We start from the raw sequence: 18,609 nt of genomic DNA on the forward strand, positions 1-18,609 counted from the left end.
ATCTTTAGTGACTGAGAAAACTCAAGGAGGACAAATATTAGAATAGAAAGTCATTGCTTTCATGATACCCAGCAGCCATGAATATACTCTTTAATAGTCATAAGATATATTCCTTGGTTCTTTCTTCAGGCAAAACAAAGTATGTTTTAGAATCATGTCATTAAAAAAATTATTTTTTTAATTTTTGGCTGCATTGGGTCTTAGTTGTGGCATGAGGGCTTAGTTGCCCTATGGCATGTGGATCTTAGTTCCCCAACCAGGGATCAAACCAGAGTCCCCTACATTGGAAGATGGATTCTTAACCACTGGGCCACGAGGGAAGTTCCCTCTTCTATTATTAATTAAGGTAGATTTGGGGGTGGATATGCCAGTGGCCAAGTCTTTTTCACTGAAACACAAGAACTTGGCATTTCAAACCTATATATGTTTCCTGATTTCCATTTGTTACAAGTTTTTATGTTGTAAACACATATTTCAGTAGTTCATCTCTACCTTCACTGCTTAGAGTGCTTTCATAAAGCACAGTGGCCTTTTTCTAGTTCAGAAATGGGTGTATGTGGCTGAGTGCCCAAAGGTTTCCCATGTTGGAAATACTAAGATGGTGTTTTGTGATAAAGAACCAAATTGAGGAAAAACAACAACTCTGACAACAGTTATTCCGTGTATGTTTGTATTTTGAGGGGAAAAGAGAAGGAACACTTCTTTTTTTATTTTTTCCCCCCTTTTTCCGTTTTAGACAAAGCCCGTTGCATTTGCAGTGCGGACAAATGTCAGCTACAGTGCTGCCCACGAAGATGATGTTCCCGTGCCAGGCATGGCCATCTCATTCGAAGCAAAAGATTTTCTGCATGTTAAGGAAGTAAGGAGAATAATTGCAATTTCTGGCTGCATGATTTTTTTTTTTTTACCTTGAAACATCACTTCTTACTTCTCATTGCTGTGAAATGACACATGGATAGCTGTGATTATATAACATACACATGAAATCGGTGCCTCTCAACCTTTTCCAAAATAAATATAACCTTTTTAAAGAAGAAAAAAGTCACAGGCTTCTTGGAATAACCTCAAGGCTCCCCTGGGCTCTGTGACCTAGAAATCAAGAACCACTGGAGTAGATGATCCTTTTTTTATATTTAACCTGTACTTTTTCTTTTAATGTTTAACCTTGACCATGTGTCATTTGCGCCTCATGTCCCAAGTTTAAGCATCTGGGGAGAGTTTAATAATAGTATCTAGAATTCATGGTCTCTCCTCTCTGCTTACAAGGTCTGAACTCAGACCGCTGGTGCTCTTTCTCCTTCTTTGGTGGTGAATTGCTGTAGGGGAAGGAGAAATGGATGGAATTAGACAAGAAATAGATATCAGGAACATCCCTTTTCCACCATGCCAAAAGCCTCCACTTTCTGTTAACAATGACTCAGTCTGTAAATTGGAAAAAATTCACTCTTAATTAAGGTTTATTTTGAGTCAACATTTATCAGAGCCTGCTCTGCCAGAGATTTCCCCTCCATGATGTTCTCAGGCTGTGAGCGTGAGACTTTCTTGAACCTGTAGGAATTTACCATTGGAACACTTCCATCTAGGGAACAGCATGTCCTAGGGAGCGTATGTCGATGTAACTGCTCAGGCACTAAAGGCTATGAGCAAAAGAGGTGATGACTGCCATTGAAAGAGCCTAGAGAATATAGAGCCTACCATTTCTTTAACTTTTCAAAAGAGCTGTTATTTCTGTTCAGCTAGGAAAAATTGGAAGTTAAAGAATCAGTCGCTCAGTCTGAGCGACTTTGTGACCCTACTGAACTGTAGCCCACCAGGCTCTTCTGTTCATGGTATTCTCCAGCCAGGAATACTGGAGTGGGTTGCCATTCCCTTCTCCAGGGGATCTTCCCAACCCAGGGCTTGAACCTGGGTCTCCTGCATTGCAGGCAGGTTCTTTACCATCTGAGCCACCAGGGAAGAAAGTCCCTTGGCTAGGAAGGAAAAACAAAAAATTCTCAGAAGTACAACAAGTCTTAACTTTCACTTTACAACAGAAAGTTAGGTGAATCCAGGCTCCCATCCCAAGGGCTGATACTTAAAGAAAGAAAAGAAAAACAGAATGGATTTTCTTCTTTGAAATGCTGACTTTAAAAAAGAAAAAAAAAAGTACAACATAAGAGTTACGAATTAAATTTTGTTTGGGCCAAAATGAGGACTATAGCCCAGGAGACAGCACCTTGGATGGCTCTGAGAAACTGCGCCAAAGAGGCAGGGGAGAAGGCCAGTATCTAGGTGATTTTGATGAAGGAGGAGTATATGCAATCAGGCACATATTTTTGCAGAAGGTTTCTCTAGTCATGAGGAGCAGTCATCATCATGAAGAACTTTAGTGATTTTCTAGATATGAGGAGATGTAAGCATTAGGCTCATAAAATGAGCTCCTGAAAATATCTATTGGAAGACCTGTTCTGCCAGTTTTTTCAAAGCACAGAGTGCCTCATTTCTGTTCTCCACCCTGAACTCCTTTCAGGGAGTGTTGAAGGTCAGTGGCTGCAACAGCACATGATTTAGTTCTCGTAGAGGTAGATGGCAAGCGCCAATTTGTAGTTGACAGAGATGTTCAAGAACAGGCTTGAAAAGTACTATTCAGTTGAGGGACATCAAACCAGATCTTAAAGATATAGGATAAATATTCCAGGCACAGGAGAGAAATTGCCAACATTCGCATAAGTCGAGAAATCATTTGTGAACACCAGATTGTGGTCATTATAAACCTGTTTGCAACAAAGATAAATTTCGCTCTGACAGCAGATATTTCAGGTGAATGTCAGTATTTTTCACTCATAATACTTCTCAGTACTCTGATTATACAAGAGGAAGACATTCTGTAACATTCCCTAGTTCCTAATGGTCTCTTGTCAGGAAAAGCTGTTAATCTTTGAATAGGAAGAGTTTACCCTCCTCGTGGTGCCAGCAGCTGCAGTGGAATTCAGGAAAATCTCATAGTCAGGAAAGTGAAGGCAGAGTCAAGCCAGAGATGGTTTGTTGAGCATCCCGAAAATACTTCACTTTTAGCATACTCAACACCTGAACCTACAGGTTTCTTGACTTGTGATATTTGAGGCAGAGTTCTCTGTAGTTGCCATATTTCTCTCCACTGAAAAAAATTAACTGGGAAGATAAAGGATGTGAAGATTCATTAGATTCATTTAACTTCTGTGCACTGATCTGAACAATTTTCATTTTCTGTTTAGAAATTTAACAATGACTGGTGGATAGGGCGATTGGTTAAAGAAGGCTGTGAAATCGGATTCATTCCAAGCCCAGTCAAGCTAGAAAACATGAGGCTACAGCATGAACAGAGAGCCAAGCAAGGGAAATTCTACTCCAGGTAGGAGAAGAACATCGTGTTTGTGTCAGAGTTCATACTGTACTATCCTTCATGAACCGTTGGTTGCTGTAATCTCCAATGTTTATTTTGTGTTAGAAAACTTACATTGTATTCGTTTCTATAATGATGCAAAATCCATTGTCAATGACCATATTTTGTTGTCAGCAAGAATTTCTTTTGAGTGCCCACGAACAGGTCAAATAGAAGGTGCTTTGTGGTTTGGAACATCCATCTCCATTCACTAGTATTTTATAACTCTCAGGCTCTTTTAGTTCAGACTGGTAATAGGGTTTACTGAGAGCATCACAAATCCTGTATTTTAAAAACATCACCCAAGCCTCTCATTTTCATCCTCTTCAAGAGAGAATCAAATTAATTGTTACCATGAAGGAAAGAAAAGAGCTAAGGTCATAGAGTATTACATTCAGGCTTTAGTGCAGAGGAAATTCTGAAGTCCTAATCTTTGGCTGAAAATACTCTGGCATCAAGCAATCGTGGTGACTAATCCCAGTATCTGGAGCTGCCTGGCACGGTAGGAAGATGTTTTAGAAATGACAGTCTCGGAGACCAGCAAGGAGCAGCTCTTGTGGTCTCTGAGTTTCATTTTCACTTAAGAAACTCAATTTTCAGTTCTACCCACTGCTTAACACTTAAAGAGAAACTCAGTAAGAAAGCAGTTAAAATTGTCCTTGCAGATAGCAGTTAGATGAGTTATGTAATAAGCTGGGGCCAAATGATCCTTTTTCCTAGGAGTCTTAAGGCTGTTTGCCCTTCACTAGAATCATTAGAAGGGCTCCTTGAGTATGAAGTAAATGTGAAAATGACCCCCTTGCAGACAAGTACAGGAACACGATTTGCTTCTTCCAGTTAAAGGATATGATATAGGCAAGTCTTTTCTTTAATGCAAATCGCTCAGCTTTTGTTTCCTGAAGTTTATGTTTTATCTATTTGCATGAAGACAAAAAAGCCTTTGTCAAAGACCATATTTTAGTGTCAGCAAGAATTTTTTTTGAGTGCCCACACACAGGTCAAATATAAAATGCTTTGTGGTTTGGAACATCCATCTTCATCCACTAGTATTTTTTTTTCTTTTTTTGCCCAAGTAGGTGAAAATACTGTTTCCTTGTTTTCTTCTTCAGAGGTTTTTACATTTGTCTCCAAAAATTTTAAATATACTTTTGTTTTGAGGACATAGCTGGAATTCAGCAGTATTATAAAACTCAGATTTGTAAGTTAAATTTAAAAAAAAAATCAGCAGAAATCAAAAGCAGTAGAATTGGAGCCTGGCTCAAGAACATGACATTTTTATGGAATTAAATGTGAAGGGCAAATTTGCATTCTGAACATTTTGACTCTTTGCACTGTTTGTCACAGTTTTACACAACTCAAATAATACTTTGATTGTTATGAAAATTCGAAGAGAATGTAGAATAAATTCAAGCTTGAACTAGAATTAGACTTAATAGTTCAGGGGAAAAAAACAAACTTCTGGAAGAAAATGTTTTGGTCTTGCTAATGGGTATTTTTAAATAACTGCCAGAAATGGCTTCTCTAAATACCACTTTTTTTTTTTTTACTACTTTTACATGGTGTCTGGTGTCCTTGTTAAACTTGCTGGTGTATCTTTTAAGAACCTCAAAAAGACACAGAGGCCTCTGGTGGTTGTTTAAAGCTTTTGATGTTTGTCTTTTTTACACATTAAAATGCCAGGATGGTAGCAACAAAATTCAGCCTGTCCCTGGCATTTTAGTGGAATTTGTATTTTCTTATGAATATTCATAAAATATTAAACATATGTAAATATTTACAAAATCTCACCCTTGGATACATAGACACTATAGCAGATTATTGTCCACTAGACCTGGGCTTGGCTATGATAAATGTTTGGCCATAAGATTGTCTTGCTGAAATTCCATGTCACTCTTTAAAAATACTCCTTTCCATCCACCTCTGTGAGGAGGTCATATATCTGGTGTATCATTTAGCCTGCAGGTCACTGGTAAAAGCATCAATGCCACTGATCTTATATTAACTCCAAAGTTTTTAAGACACTAAAGCATGTCTCAGATCAAACTTTAGAATTTGGTAGTTCTGAAGTTCAGATCATTCCTAAATGAGCCAAGTTGAACACTCCTTGTTAGCCATGTTTGAGAAATGTTAGAGGTACACTCTGAGAGTTAAATCATGGAACACTGTCATGTTCTCTCAAGTGTCTTTTAGAGAAAGGATCCCCAACCCCCAGGCCATGAACCAATACCAGTCCCTGGCCTGTCAGGAACCAGGTCCCATAGCCGAAGGTGAGCTGAACACAAGTGAAGTTTCATCTATATTTACAGCCACTCCCCATCACTTGAATTACTTCCTGAGCTCCACCCCCTGCTCAAAGAACTCAGTAAATGTAACACACTTGAATTATCCAAAACCAATCCACACCCTCTGTTCCTTGGAAGAATTGTCTTCCACAAAACCGGTCCCTGATGCCAAAAAGGTTGAGGATCACTGTTTTAGAGGTTGGCAAATTTTATTATTGCTGTGTTGTTGGGTTTTGTTTTTTTTTTAATAGATTGCTCATGAATACTTGAATACTGTCCATCTTGGTACACAAAAAAAGAAGCAAGCTTCTTCTGGTGTACAAGAAAAAGGAGCAGGAACCCAATGAAAAAGAAACAAGTGTGGGTGTTAGCCTGTGGGTTCTATGCATTGCTTCTGAGAGTCTTGAAAATGAGAAATCTATTTACGATCCTGGCAGAGAATTTGACGGGTGCAGCAGGTACCCTAGTTTTCCTCAGTCTCTCAGGGCCTTTTCAAATTAAGCCTTGAATCTGAAACAGAGACCTTGACACAGATGTTTCAAGCACTTCAGGAACCCACTGGGAGATTACTCTTTGCCTCCTTGGAGGCAAGGCAGATTTAAAGTTCAGTAAAAACACAATGAGTAACCATGTTTATTGAGCAGCACAGATGTCTTCATCTCTGAAATAAGTATCAGTTGTAATATAAACTTTTGCTTTACTGCAGTAAATCAGGAGGAAATTCATCATCCAGTCTGGGTGACATAGTACCTAGTTCCAGAAAATCTACACCTCCATCATCTGGTAAGTAGGTAGTAAGTGCTGAACAGTACCTACTGCATGTCATGCTTTTCTCCATCTTACCTAGTTGTGTGAGTTTCCATAAACCGAGTCACTAGTTAACCCTCAAGATGTTCAGAGGGAGCAGAAATGAGAATTGCGTTAGGAACAATATGGGCAACTTTTTTTCTGCCTTTGAAAAAACCCCAGAAATGGTGTCAGTGTGTTCACGGTTTAGGCGATCGAGATGATAAGCAGATTTAACTTTCTAGTCCCCCTGTACACGGTGATCCCGGGCACATTGTCATGGTCTGTAAATGAATGAACAGTCACCATCAATCAGAGTGCCATGGGAGGTGTTGGCCTTAGTGTTAAATTAAAAGTGAAGGATAAAAAGTTTAGAAAAGTGAAGAAAGAAGGATAAAGTGACGATGGATTGATAGGTCTGACATGAACTCTACCTAGGAAGCTCCGTGGAACATGTAGAAGACATACAGAAACACTGAACAAAAGATGGAAACACTTCTAGGAAGAGTAATGACTGTTTTCTTCCCAAAGCCCTGAAGAAGAATGTGAATTTCTGATTATTTTAGTGCAAGTCAGTGTTGTTCAAGACATACTTGAGAAATGATTCTTTGTCTATCTGAAATTCATTAACTGAATTTGTATTTGCTCAGCCTGGCAACTCTACCATTCTGTGTTGAACTTGGAATTCTATATCTACAGGAGACAAATTGGTTGAATTGGGTGAAAATTTATGATCAGAGTCTTAGTTTGCTAAGAGATGCAACTGAGAGTCAGAGGAAGATGGTAAGGATGGGCCAGTGGAGCATTTGGGTGATTTCTGGGAAGCTAGAAGTGGGAAGAGGTCAAAGACAGAGAATTATGCCTCTGTGGAGAAATGAAGGAACAGTATAATTGCACCATGACTGCCAGGTCTTAAGGGTCCCCCTTGTTACTGATGATTGTTCCTTGTTCCCAGATGTTGGCAGCTTTCAGAGACCCATCCCAGCTTCTTAGTTAAAACTGGAAGATTTGTTAAGTGAGCAAAGTCTGAGCACAATAAGAAATCAATTGTTTTAGAATGCATATTGAATTCCAGAGTCATGTACTTACAACTAGCTATAATTCTAAGTTGCCCAAAGTTAAGTAAAATAGTATGTTTGAAATGAAACATCAGAGCTCTTTAGGTATGATGTGAGGTTGTCTTCCCCTGATTGGTGGTGATTAGATATTCCCTGAGTGCCCAATGGAAAGGAGGCTTCTCTCTACCTCTCAAATGGGTGGAGTTGCAGCGATTATAGAACAAACCTTATTCTCTTCCTCTGTGTCTTCAAAACTGTCTCAGAGACTCCTGAGGACTGTCACTGTCTCCTGAAATAGGAAAATGCCAGTTCCCTGTGTTAAATAGCAACCCTGCCCTCAGATTGTCAGCTCCACTTCTGTCAACCTAGAAGTTTTCTGTTTCCTTTAATCAAAATGTAGCCTTCTCATCATTTTTGCAATCTAATGAGCGCTAACAACATGCATTTTGAAGAATAAGTGAGTGTGTTTGAAAAGTAACATTTAATTTCTGTAGCTGGATGTTATGTGCATATATGTTAAGTAGCTTCTGTCATGTCCAACTCTTTGCAATCCTATGAACTCTGTCCCTGAGATTCTCCAGGGAAGAAAACTGGAGAATACTGCCATACCCGTTAGTCATTCCTGAACATCAAGTTCAAGTAAGAGTTTCATATAATAAAGATTATTTTCTATTAAATATCCTGTGATAATGCATAATGGAAAAGAATATAAAAAGGAATGTATTATGGAATCACTTTGCTGTATGGGAGAAATTAGCATGATATGTTAAATCAACTATACTTCAATTTAGAAAAGAGAAAAGTACAAATTATAGTCTTTAAAACATGGATAATTTTTGAAAAACAATCTTTTCATCATCTTCACCTTACAATGTGCAAGTGCTGACATTTTTATTTGGTTAAAAAAAAAACAGTGTAAAGAAAAGAAAGAGATTTTTAACTTCACCCAAGTTTTGTACAGAGACAGTTTTATAATTTGGAATCACTTTTCTGAATACCAAGCACAAACCACCCTGTCACTAAGTGAACTAGAAATACTAACCACCTACAAAATATGTAATAGATACATTGTAAATATGTGAGTGCTTAGTCTCTCAAGTCGTGTCTGACTCTTTGCAACCCTATGGAATATAACCTTCCAGGCTTCTCTGTTCATGGGATTTCCCAGGCAAGAATACTGCCATTTCCTTCTCAGTTGGATCTTCCCAACCCAGAGATTGAACCCATGTCTCCTGCATCTCCTGTATCTCCTCCATTGGCAGGTGGATTCTTTACCCATGAGCCACCAGTGTAGCCCTAATAAGTACGTTAGGCTCCTGCTATGTTTTTGTATTAATACTACAATTTACCTAATAGAAAAACCTAAGAAAATTCTACAGAGAGGTTCCCCCAACCTTCTATAGAGAAGTTCCAGGGAAACCTGTTGAACCTATCAAATGTGGATTGGCCTCCAATGATTAATCATCATCTTTTGTTTCCCAAGGCCCTATCTACAAATAAGCCCACCCATTATAAGACCAAAGAATAGAAGCACTTGCCCAAAGTAAATATAATCGGAGGTTCTCCAGGATTTTTGGAAAGGAAAAATTTCCACCTCGGACTTCCATGGTGGTCCAGTGGTTGAGAATCCACCTGCCAATGCAGGGGACGTGGGTTCCATCCCTGGTCTGGGAAGATCCCACATGCTGCGGGTCAGCTAAGCACATGCATCACAACTATTGAGCCTGCAAGCAGCAACTACGGAAGCCCACTCACCTAGAGCCCGTGCTCCACAGCAAGAGAAGCCCCTGCAATGAGAAGCCCATACACCGCATCTAGAGAGGAGCCCCTGCTCTCCACCACTACAGAAAACCCGTGCCACAGCAACAAAGATCCAGCACAGCCAAAAGTAAATGAATGCAAAAAGAAAAAGTAAAAACTTTCCACCTCACCCCTGGGGAATGAGATAGTAGCTGGTTGCACAAAGCATTCTGTATACCTACACGTGTGTGTCCACACGCACAACCCCAGCACATCACTCAACTCGACCCAACTGTCTAAGATTACATTGAAATTTAGAGTTCAAAAAACATCCCCAAGGCTCTCTGCCAAAAAAAAAATAATAATTTTCAAAACTAAAGCATGCTCATGAAGAGGACAAAAATAAACTATTTTTAAAGGAGACCATTTTCCCAAGTAAATACTAATGTTTGCCAAGGTATGCTGATGCAAGCATGAAATTTAAAAGGAGCATCTCACACCTCTCAGAATAAGAACCATCTGAGCCTCTTAAAGTGTATAGAATCATTTAAAGAGTCAAACATGCTTCTCAACTTTTAGTAAATTTCTTTAGTGTGTTTTGAAGTTAGCCAAATGATTTAGAATTCTGTGTCTCAGGACAAATGTATATGCTTTTAGATCTAAGTTAACCAAAGTCAGGACTAGAAAACTGAAGTCTTCAATTTGGGATTTTGAGCCCTTCTGTCCAAATGCAGGTAAATTGCAAACCTGACTCAGGCTGTTTGTGTGTATAGCCAAACATCTGGGCTCATTTTTATGCACTGTCACTCTTCCTTTAAATAAAAAACCCCCCCAAAAAAAATAATAATAAATAAAATAAATAAATAAATAAATAAAAAACCCAATGGACCAATCATAAAATTGGTTCCTGAGCTTTACTATCCCAAGGTCCCGTCAACTCGGACAGACCACTGAGTAGCCTCAATTTCAGAGAGGCTGTCAAGGGCATTGTCCCTTGAATGTGGCCTTTATAAGTCCAATAACCGATTAGAAAGGTAGAGCATATTGGAATTGATCACGGAAAGGGAAACTGATTTGGGTGGTTGTTGTTTAGTTGCTAAATCACGTCAGACTCTCTTGAGACCCCACAGACTGTAGCCCATCAGACTTCTCCATCCATGGGATTTCCCAGGCAAGAACACTAGAGCGGGTTGCCATTTCCTTCTCCAGGGGATCTTCCCGACCCAGGGTTGGAACCCATGTCTCCTGCATGGGCAGGTGGATTCTTTACCACTGAGCCACCTGGGAAGCCCTTGATTTGGATTAAGACATACTATAGCAGGGGTTCCTAGTCAGTTAGGAACTGGGCTGTACTGCGGGAGGTGAGCAGCAAGCTAGCCAGTGAAGCTTCATCTGTATTTACAGCTACTTCCTATCACTTGCATTACAACTGGAGCTCCACCTCCTGTTAGATCAGCAGTGGCATTAGATTCTCATAGGAGTGTGAACCCTAACCCCTAAAGTCAAGGCATAATATCTTGAGATTACCACAAAATAGAAATAAAGGGCACAATAAATGCAATGTACTTGAATTATCCCCAAACCATTAACCCCACCAGGTCCATGGAAAAATTGTCTTCCACAAAACTGGTTCCTGTTCCCCAAATGGTGGGAGACCACTGTACCATGGGACTAATGAAAACATGACCCACATCCCCTCCATATTATGCAGGAAGACACAAATAACATGCTCCCTAAACTGAGATTCAGGGAAGAGCATCATTGGGTGGTATACACATCAGCATTAGTTCAAATCACTGGGCATGTTTCATAATGTTTCTATTGTACAACACATGCTGGCTTATCCTAGAGCTTATCCAAAGGCACAGATGAGATCAAGAGAAAGACATATTTACTGGGCATATCTAACTACCTACCAGGAATTAATTCAGACCATTATGACTCATGGAGAAAGAGCATCTGACCTCAGCTTTGTGCACGCAAGAGCTGATATTTGCAACACTGTGCTAACAATGCCAGGTGTTTGCTCCATCCCAGTATTTCGACCTAATCAAATAAAGAGGAACAATTCAACAAGACAGCTCATTTTCGAAAGGCTGAGTGAATCATATAACATCCATAATAACTTCAACATTGAAAAATAGCATGACGCCTGTCGGATGATCTCCGGTCATTTGGAAAGGTTCATGGCGCCTGTCATGAGCCAGGGCAGCCAGTGTTTCACAGGGCATGGAAGCTAAGGTGTTGAAACACCAAGCTGTCTGTCCTTTCACAAGAGTAGTTTGGTCCTTAAATCTGAATGGACTGTGGTTTATGTTAAGAGAACGACATGAAAAAAGAGAGTGACATATGTGATATGATGTTTTCCTGGGACAAGTTGATTTCTTCTTCTACTTGATCCCATCTAAAGGACAGAATAATTTTCTAGTGGGCTCAACTCCATAATATCTTCCTGAATCCTGACTCTTGAGGACATGACCCCACTCAGGAAGCTTAGGGAATTGGATGAGGGCACCAGGATTGTTGCAGGACGTCAGCTGGAAAGGCAGCCTGGTGGAGGGATGGGATATAGCGCCACGGAGGCAGAAGTAGATTCTGAGCTTTTGCCAAAAACAAGTCCCTTCAACTCTGAGAATTTATCTTTTCAATCTTGAAAAATAAGAGAGTTGCTGTTGATTATGCAATACTTTCCAGCTCTGGTTTCTACCATGGATCAAATTCTGTAGTGATTGCATGTGGTTGAATTGTATGAACCTCATAAGGAGATGATGAATCTTTTTCATTGAAGATTTTGATTTTTCAGTGCTGTTTTCAGAGCCAATGAGTTTAAAAGGTGAAAGCATGTCAAACCACAGACCTAAACCCCTCATTCTCCAGATGAGGAGATCAGTGGTACAATCCCTTGAGTTTTCCTGCCCTTCTGCTGCTGCCTCTCATGTAAATCCAGCAAATTTATATAAAATCATCAGGAGGCTACTTAGGCCATTGTATAAGATTCATTTGGAGGTCATCACATCCAGTGGCTTCTAATTAGTTTTCCATCAGACCTGCCTCAAGAGTGCCTAGATCATGGTGAAATCATTTCCATCTGGTCCATCCTGGGACCCTCTAGAGTCATTTGTCTTATCTATAACTTCTTTATGTCACTGGATTTAGGGTTTTCTGTTCTCTTTGCCCCTCACATGCCTGTTATAATTTCAGTGAACCTTTTCACGCTGCCCTTATGTTCAACCAAGCTCAATAAGAAATTAGAGGCAAAAAGTGATCAAGGTTTCTGATGCTGATTATCTGAAAGCTGGTTTAAGCTATGGGAAGAATTGAAGGTTTTCTGTCCTGACAGCTGATTTGGAAAATATCAATATTACATTTGAAACTACAAATTAAAAAACTTGTTTCTCTAAAAACAAAATCTTACTCAAGAGATTGAGCATGAAACAAATGTATCCAAGCACATAGATATTATGAGAGGATCTTTCTGTTTAATTTGATGACATTCTTTATGTGTTTTACCTTGAAACTTTACTTTGTTGACTGTGCTTAGCACTGTGTGATAGATCTTTGACTATGATTAGTTTTGTTTGCTTTTTGTTTTATTTTTTTGATAACCAATTTTTCCTCTCCCATCTACCTGATGATTTTTGAATTGTTTGTCTGTATATAGCTATAGACATAGATGCTACTGGCTTAGATGCAGAAGACAATGATATTCCAGCAAACCACCGCTCCCCTAAACCCAGTGCAAACAGTGTAACGTCACCCCACTCCAAAGAGAAAAGAATGCCCTTCTTTAAGAAGGTAACATGAACTTCCAAGCTTGCGTCTGTCCACGCGCTCAACTGCACTGCGTCACATTTCTAGTCCTGTGGACTGTCTGCGTCCTTGATAAAGCCAATAACATGCATGCTTTGTTATTCTTTGTTTCTTTTCCATGCTGCTGTAGCTAAGCAGAAGCAGAAATCGGTAAGTTCACATTGACATGAGCTGTGTTTATCCTGCCCCTGGCATCATTAGCATTCAGTCCCACAGTTAATATTCAACACAATCATTTCTGTCCTAAGAAAAGAATGTATCAAGCAGCTAACTGAGTCCATTCAGACCAGCTAAATTCAGTGAGTGACCTGTGGAAGCACCATTACAGTACTTAGCCTTTTTGATGGAATAACAGCTACCACCAAGGGCATTCGTTCCAACATTCTAGGAACGTCCAATGCTGAAGACTCCATTTGTAATGCACCTCTCTCGTGCATGCTTCTGTCTCTATCACTTTCTTTCCTCCGGAAACTTAACTGATAATCAAGCATATGAAAAACCATTATTCGATTCTGATTTATGATATCCAGATACATAGCTTGTACTAAAAAAAAATTTTTTTTTTCAATTCTTCAATTTTTAATTTAGTCAGTTATTTAAACTTCTAATCCACTAGGTGCAAAATCTGCAGATGAACAAGACCAGTGGAAAACTGCAGGCTTGTTTTGGCGGTTTACTGTGAGTTTTTCCTATTGTCATATATAAATCCTCTCCCCATGTTCTTGCCTCTTCCGTCACTCAGATCTCAGCATCCCACCTGTCGGATGGTGACACAGTGGCCGTGCGTAGAGCCTTTGCCACTGGCCAACCAAGATGCTACCCAGTGATCCTCTTGGTTCCCTAACTGGAAACTAGGGTACTGCTGAGCTCTTTTGACTCCAAGATCTGTTTCTTCCAAGCACATTTTGTAGCTCTGAAGCATTATTTTTTAAGGATAGTGCCCCCCGCCACAATCCCCACTCCTTTCTTTCTTTTATACACCACTGTCCACCGCCTGCTGTGCTGTGCTGTCTTTAGAATCTTTCTTTCTAATGTCAGCAAGTCCAGCACAACCTCTCATGACACACGTGGGCATGGAGTAGAATCTCCTCTGCCTCCAGCTCTCCATGCCCTGAGCCCTTCTCCTCTGTACAGTAGGATTCTGCCCTGTGGAGGAACTCTGAGTCATCAGTGAGCTGTCAGATGCTGAACTCTGTTTGGTTTTGTTTTTCAAAATAAATTGTGTTTGCTTTCATTGTGGAAGACCGAGATACTCCAAGCAAAATTTAAAACCCCTGGATTTTTGTGTGAGCACCAAAAGCCACAGCCAACTATTCATCCACGACAGTGGGTCCATTTCTCTGGTCCTTTCTTCTTGTCACCACTAAAACTTATAGCCAGGTGACTTAACAGGGTTCAGGGCAGCAGAAACCTAAAAATTCAGCATTGCTCAGCTGCTCTGAGCTTTACCCAATAGGAACATGAATGAAAACCGTGTTCATTGATAGGTTTTTCTGAAGTTTGCTGACTCCTAAATTCCAAAACATGAAAAATGTATATTGTAATTCTTCCATTAAATACTTGGAACAAATTACACTTAGCAGGAGAGGATAGATAAAAAGGATGGTGTCCTGATCCATAGGGCATAAAGTTCCAATATTCCATCAAATAAGGTAATTTCTGTAGCTACCCTACTGATGAAGAAGCTGATTGATTAGCAGCATTGCTATTAATAGTTGGCAGTCACAAATTGAAGGAACCCAAGACCCATCTAATACTGGGCCACTGAATATTTAAAGACTTGAAATAAAATTTCTTGGGAGCTAAAATGCATGCAACTGATATTCCTAATTATAATGATGGGAAAGGTATTCTTAGACCTCATAGTTACAAGGACTTGGCTTCTAAATATTTTCAATCTGATCCCAGGTGGTATAAATGCAATAATTGAATAATTTTGCTGAATTAATTTCATGTCATAATCTCATGAATATGCTTATGATGCCTTCGGCACTGGTATTCATTCTTCTTATGTTATTAATGATGTGGTCAGCTTAAATATAGACCTTTCAAAAACCAAAAACAACAAAAAAAGAAAACAACCTGAGATGCAATGATAAGATTGTTTTCCATGTTTTAGGTTGCTTTTAGAGTGATGCTTGTGTGGCCTTTGTGCTGTCACTGTATTATGTTTGTCTTGGGTTTGTTCTTGTTTTTTTTTTTTTTTTCTGTTTAAAAATGTATTCTACCTTGATTGTATCTATTAAAATTCATTTTGAACACTAGATAAAGCTTTCAGCAGTAAAATTTGAGACAGCAGAGTCACAGTCATATTTTCTCCCCTCAGATTCTATTGTCCATGACTATGGGCAAAACTCCGATGGAAACTTTTGAATTTGAAATGCTTTTTCATCCCCTCGCCATGCCCTTAAGCAAATGAAATTCGATTCAAGTCATAAAGTTGGTAAAGGGCCATCTTAAGCAACAGCAATGTGTTCTTGACACAGCCTGATGCAAAAATGGCATTCACATTTGCAATCAGTTGACTAAATTCTTCCAGTAGCTCAGAGAAGATTTTTCTTTTGGTCTGTGTGGTTCTTAACATATATGTATTTTTCAGACTCTCCTCAATGCAGGAGTGTGCATTGAGTGTCACAGTGTCTTAGGCCATAGTTCTGTCTTCCACACTAAATAAAAGTCATTTTTTTCCCAGTCATTTTAACATTTTCTGCTATTAAAATAGCCAATTTTAAGATCTTTAAACAAATAAGTTATCTAATTTGAGGGAAAATCTTTCTTGTCATTATTGTATTAGAAGCAGAAGAGCTGAAAATTGTTGCAAGTTTTAGAAATGGCTACAAAGTTAGGTCCTCCCCCTGCTCTTCTAAAAAAGAAATAAATTCTTGTGGGAGGGAATGAGTTAGTTATATAACAGAAACACCTCCTAAACAGTTCTTGAGAAGCACATGAGAACTGCAAGATGACAATGAACCTTGTGAGGCCATGGAGGCCTGCTCGGATATTTTAACCGCATGAGAACCATCTTCCCTCCAAGACCCATAAACCTGACATTGTAAGTGTTTAAGTTCCAAAGGATGGAAACCAAAAACCTAAAAATATAAATCCATCAGCTGTGAAGAGTGATCATGATTCCATTTACTGAAACAAGCATGCAGGCTCCTCCAAACTCTCACAGCAAAATAGAAACTGTCAAGTATTTGGTCACAAAAAACCAAGGTTTTATCCAGGTAAGACCACCATCTAAGACCCAAAGACCTTTCTTTTCTTGGTCATTAACCACATGAAGTCTGATCATTCAACTCTTGAGAAAACTCAAATGCATCTGAAAAGCAGTATTAACCTCCGGTCAAGCCTTTAAAAGCACCTCTCCTGCATGAGGCATGTTTCTGTCTGTTCTAACTAGTTTTTTGTTCAAAAGCAGCCCCTCCTGCGTTAGGAACATCAGGAGCATTTGAGGAGAGCCAGAAAACTGTAGACAACTCAGTCACTTTGAAACCTGAGGGAAATAAAACCACCCAGTCTTGGGTTGGGTTTATTTAGCAAAAGAAGCCAGTGCAAAAAGAATGGCAGCTTCTGGGAAGTTAGTGCCTGGTATCACAGAGTTGAGAAAGAACAGTATGTGCTAATTATGTGCTAATTATATATTTGAGTTCCCTCTGCCTTTTAACCATCTGAAGGCGTCTCCTCTCTCTGCAGACAGAGCACACCCCTCCGTATGATGTGGTCCCTTCTATGCGACCTGTGGTCCTGGTGGGCCCCTCTCTTAAGGGGTACGAGGTAGGTAGCTGCCCTCTGGCACATCCTTGACCTTGCATGCTGACCTGACCTTGCACACCTCCCTCTCCTGACTCTTGAACTTGGAAAAAAGCTGGTGGCAGCAAAGCATGTTGTTTTCAAGCCATGGGGTACATTGCTACTGTTCTGTTCTATTTTGTTTCCTTGGCTGTTGCCTTGGAGATGTATGCATACCACAGTTGACTCAGTCTGGGGAGAGTGTCAAATGGAGAATGATGGAAGCCCCTTGCAATGTTGTTAATTATCCCTCCAAGAGTGAGTTTGGGGAACTTTGTTTTGTTTCATTGTTAATGTATCAAAGCTCAGCCACAGAAAAAGGGAGTGACCCTCACATGCTAAATTTTCCCATTGGGAAGCCTTGATTTTTAACATTAAGAGGAATAAGACTGTTTTATCATAATTAGTAATGTTTTTTCATGTCTTATTGCTTGCTCAATTGCAGGTCACAGATATGATGCAAAAAGCACTGTTTGATTTTTTAAAACACAGATTCGAAGGGCGGTGAGTATTTCAGAATTCTGGGTTTTGTGGATCTTTTCCTTAAAGATGATGAAACTGAAACCTGGGTGGGACAGGCAGGTGGATCCTAAGAGAACACTGGCTTCTCAACCCTCTGTGGTGACAGGATGTAAGTTCCATTCAGTTCGATCTGATTCAGTAAATATTTATCATACTTACCCCACACAACCTCAGCTCTCCATTCCTACACCTGCATCTGTAGCTGAATTTGGTCAAACCCCTGCTGATGAGTCTCACCCTAAATTCATGATGAGCTGGCCCTCAGTGCTGCCCAGAAATCATATTGTATGTGCCTCTTCCATCCACTTTTCTACTCTTCTAAAAGGCTTTCACAGCATTTCCTTTCTCATCTTCTCCTCTCGAGCTTCCTGATGAACTTGCTTCCTGTTTCTTTGAGCAAACAGAAGCAAGCAGAGGAGCTCATCCAAGTGTTCCCACCAGCTGCACACCCATCCCCCTTGCTTATTTGCCTGAATGTTCTCCCTTTTCTCCTGTTACTGTGAGTGATGGCCAACCCCTACCTGGTGCTGGATCCCATTCCCCATCTCCACCCAAACAGGGCTTGGGCTTCCCCTTCTCTACTGACCCAGGCATTGTGAGGAGCAAAATCAGACAAGGGCCTTGGCTTCACAGAGTTTACTGGGGGTGTATTGAATGGCAGCCTTGAATCAAATAACCAGTAGGCACCATAGTAAAGTTTCAGCCAACTTCTGAAGCATCAAAGATAGGATTGGAGTCTAAACTGGAAGCTTCCAAATGTAAACTAAGCATAGGTTATTGGGAACCTGGGAGCAGACAGAGCTAGGGTGTATTTCTGTATTTTTAATGAGACACATTGGATGCCTCTCTTCTCCACATTCCTTTCCTTTTCCTGTCTGGCAATACAAGTGCAGTAGATGGAATCTGTAGATTTCACTGTTCTTTTAGATTTCTCACTTTCTTCCTTGAACACACCAGCTTTCATGACTAGTTCTTGTTTATACTGACTTCTGGTAATGAGGTAGGAGTTAGATAGGCTCCAGGCTGAGCACCTGAAGCTGGCTTCCTGCTGCCCTTTGAAAGACAAAAGATGGGCACAAGCGAGATGATTGGCCAGAGACAACCTGGAAAACTGCCCCCAATAAGCAGCCTTCTATTGTGCAAGCTTACTCCAGGTTCCCCCATGTGCTTTCCACATACTGTGCTTCTAATAAATTTTGTCTCTTTGTTGAATTCTTTC

The 18,609-nt window shown here is 40.0% G+C and overlaps 1 protein-coding gene across 8 annotated transcripts in view; it reads left to right on the forward strand.

The window, feature by feature from the left end:
* CACNB2 (calcium voltage-gated channel auxiliary subunit beta 2) overlaps positions 1 to 18,609 on the forward strand; it is a 409,499-nt gene that overhangs the window by 357,664 nt on the left and 33,226 nt on the right. For 5 of the 8 annotated variants that reach the window (XM_070472125.1, XM_020876308.2, XM_020876311.2 and 2 more), the window contains 6 exons: positions 737 to 859; positions 3,234 to 3,370; positions 6,389 to 6,465; positions 12,928 to 13,061; positions 16,773 to 16,853; positions 17,314 to 17,372. In XM_070472125.1, coding sequence (XP_070328226.1) covers positions 737 to 859; positions 3,234 to 3,370; positions 6,389 to 6,465; positions 12,928 to 13,061; positions 16,773 to 16,853; positions 17,314 to 17,372 — 611 coding nt within the window. Of the gene's footprint in view, positions 1 to 736; positions 860 to 3,233; positions 3,371 to 6,388; positions 6,466 to 12,927; positions 13,062 to 13,206; positions 13,227 to 13,692; positions 13,755 to 16,772; positions 16,854 to 17,313; positions 17,373 to 18,609 lie in introns of all 8 variants that reach the window. The other 3 variants (XM_070472126.1, XM_020876313.2, XM_070472127.1) reach the window with 2 other exon arrangements.

Source organism: Odocoileus virginianus, chromosome 9 (assembly GCF_023699985.2).
Source record: "Odocoileus virginianus isolate 20LAN1187 ecotype Illinois chromosome 9, Ovbor_1.2, whole genome shotgun sequence".
Classification (NCBI taxonomy): domain Eukaryota; kingdom Metazoa; phylum Chordata; class Mammalia; order Artiodactyla; family Cervidae; genus Odocoileus; species Odocoileus virginianus.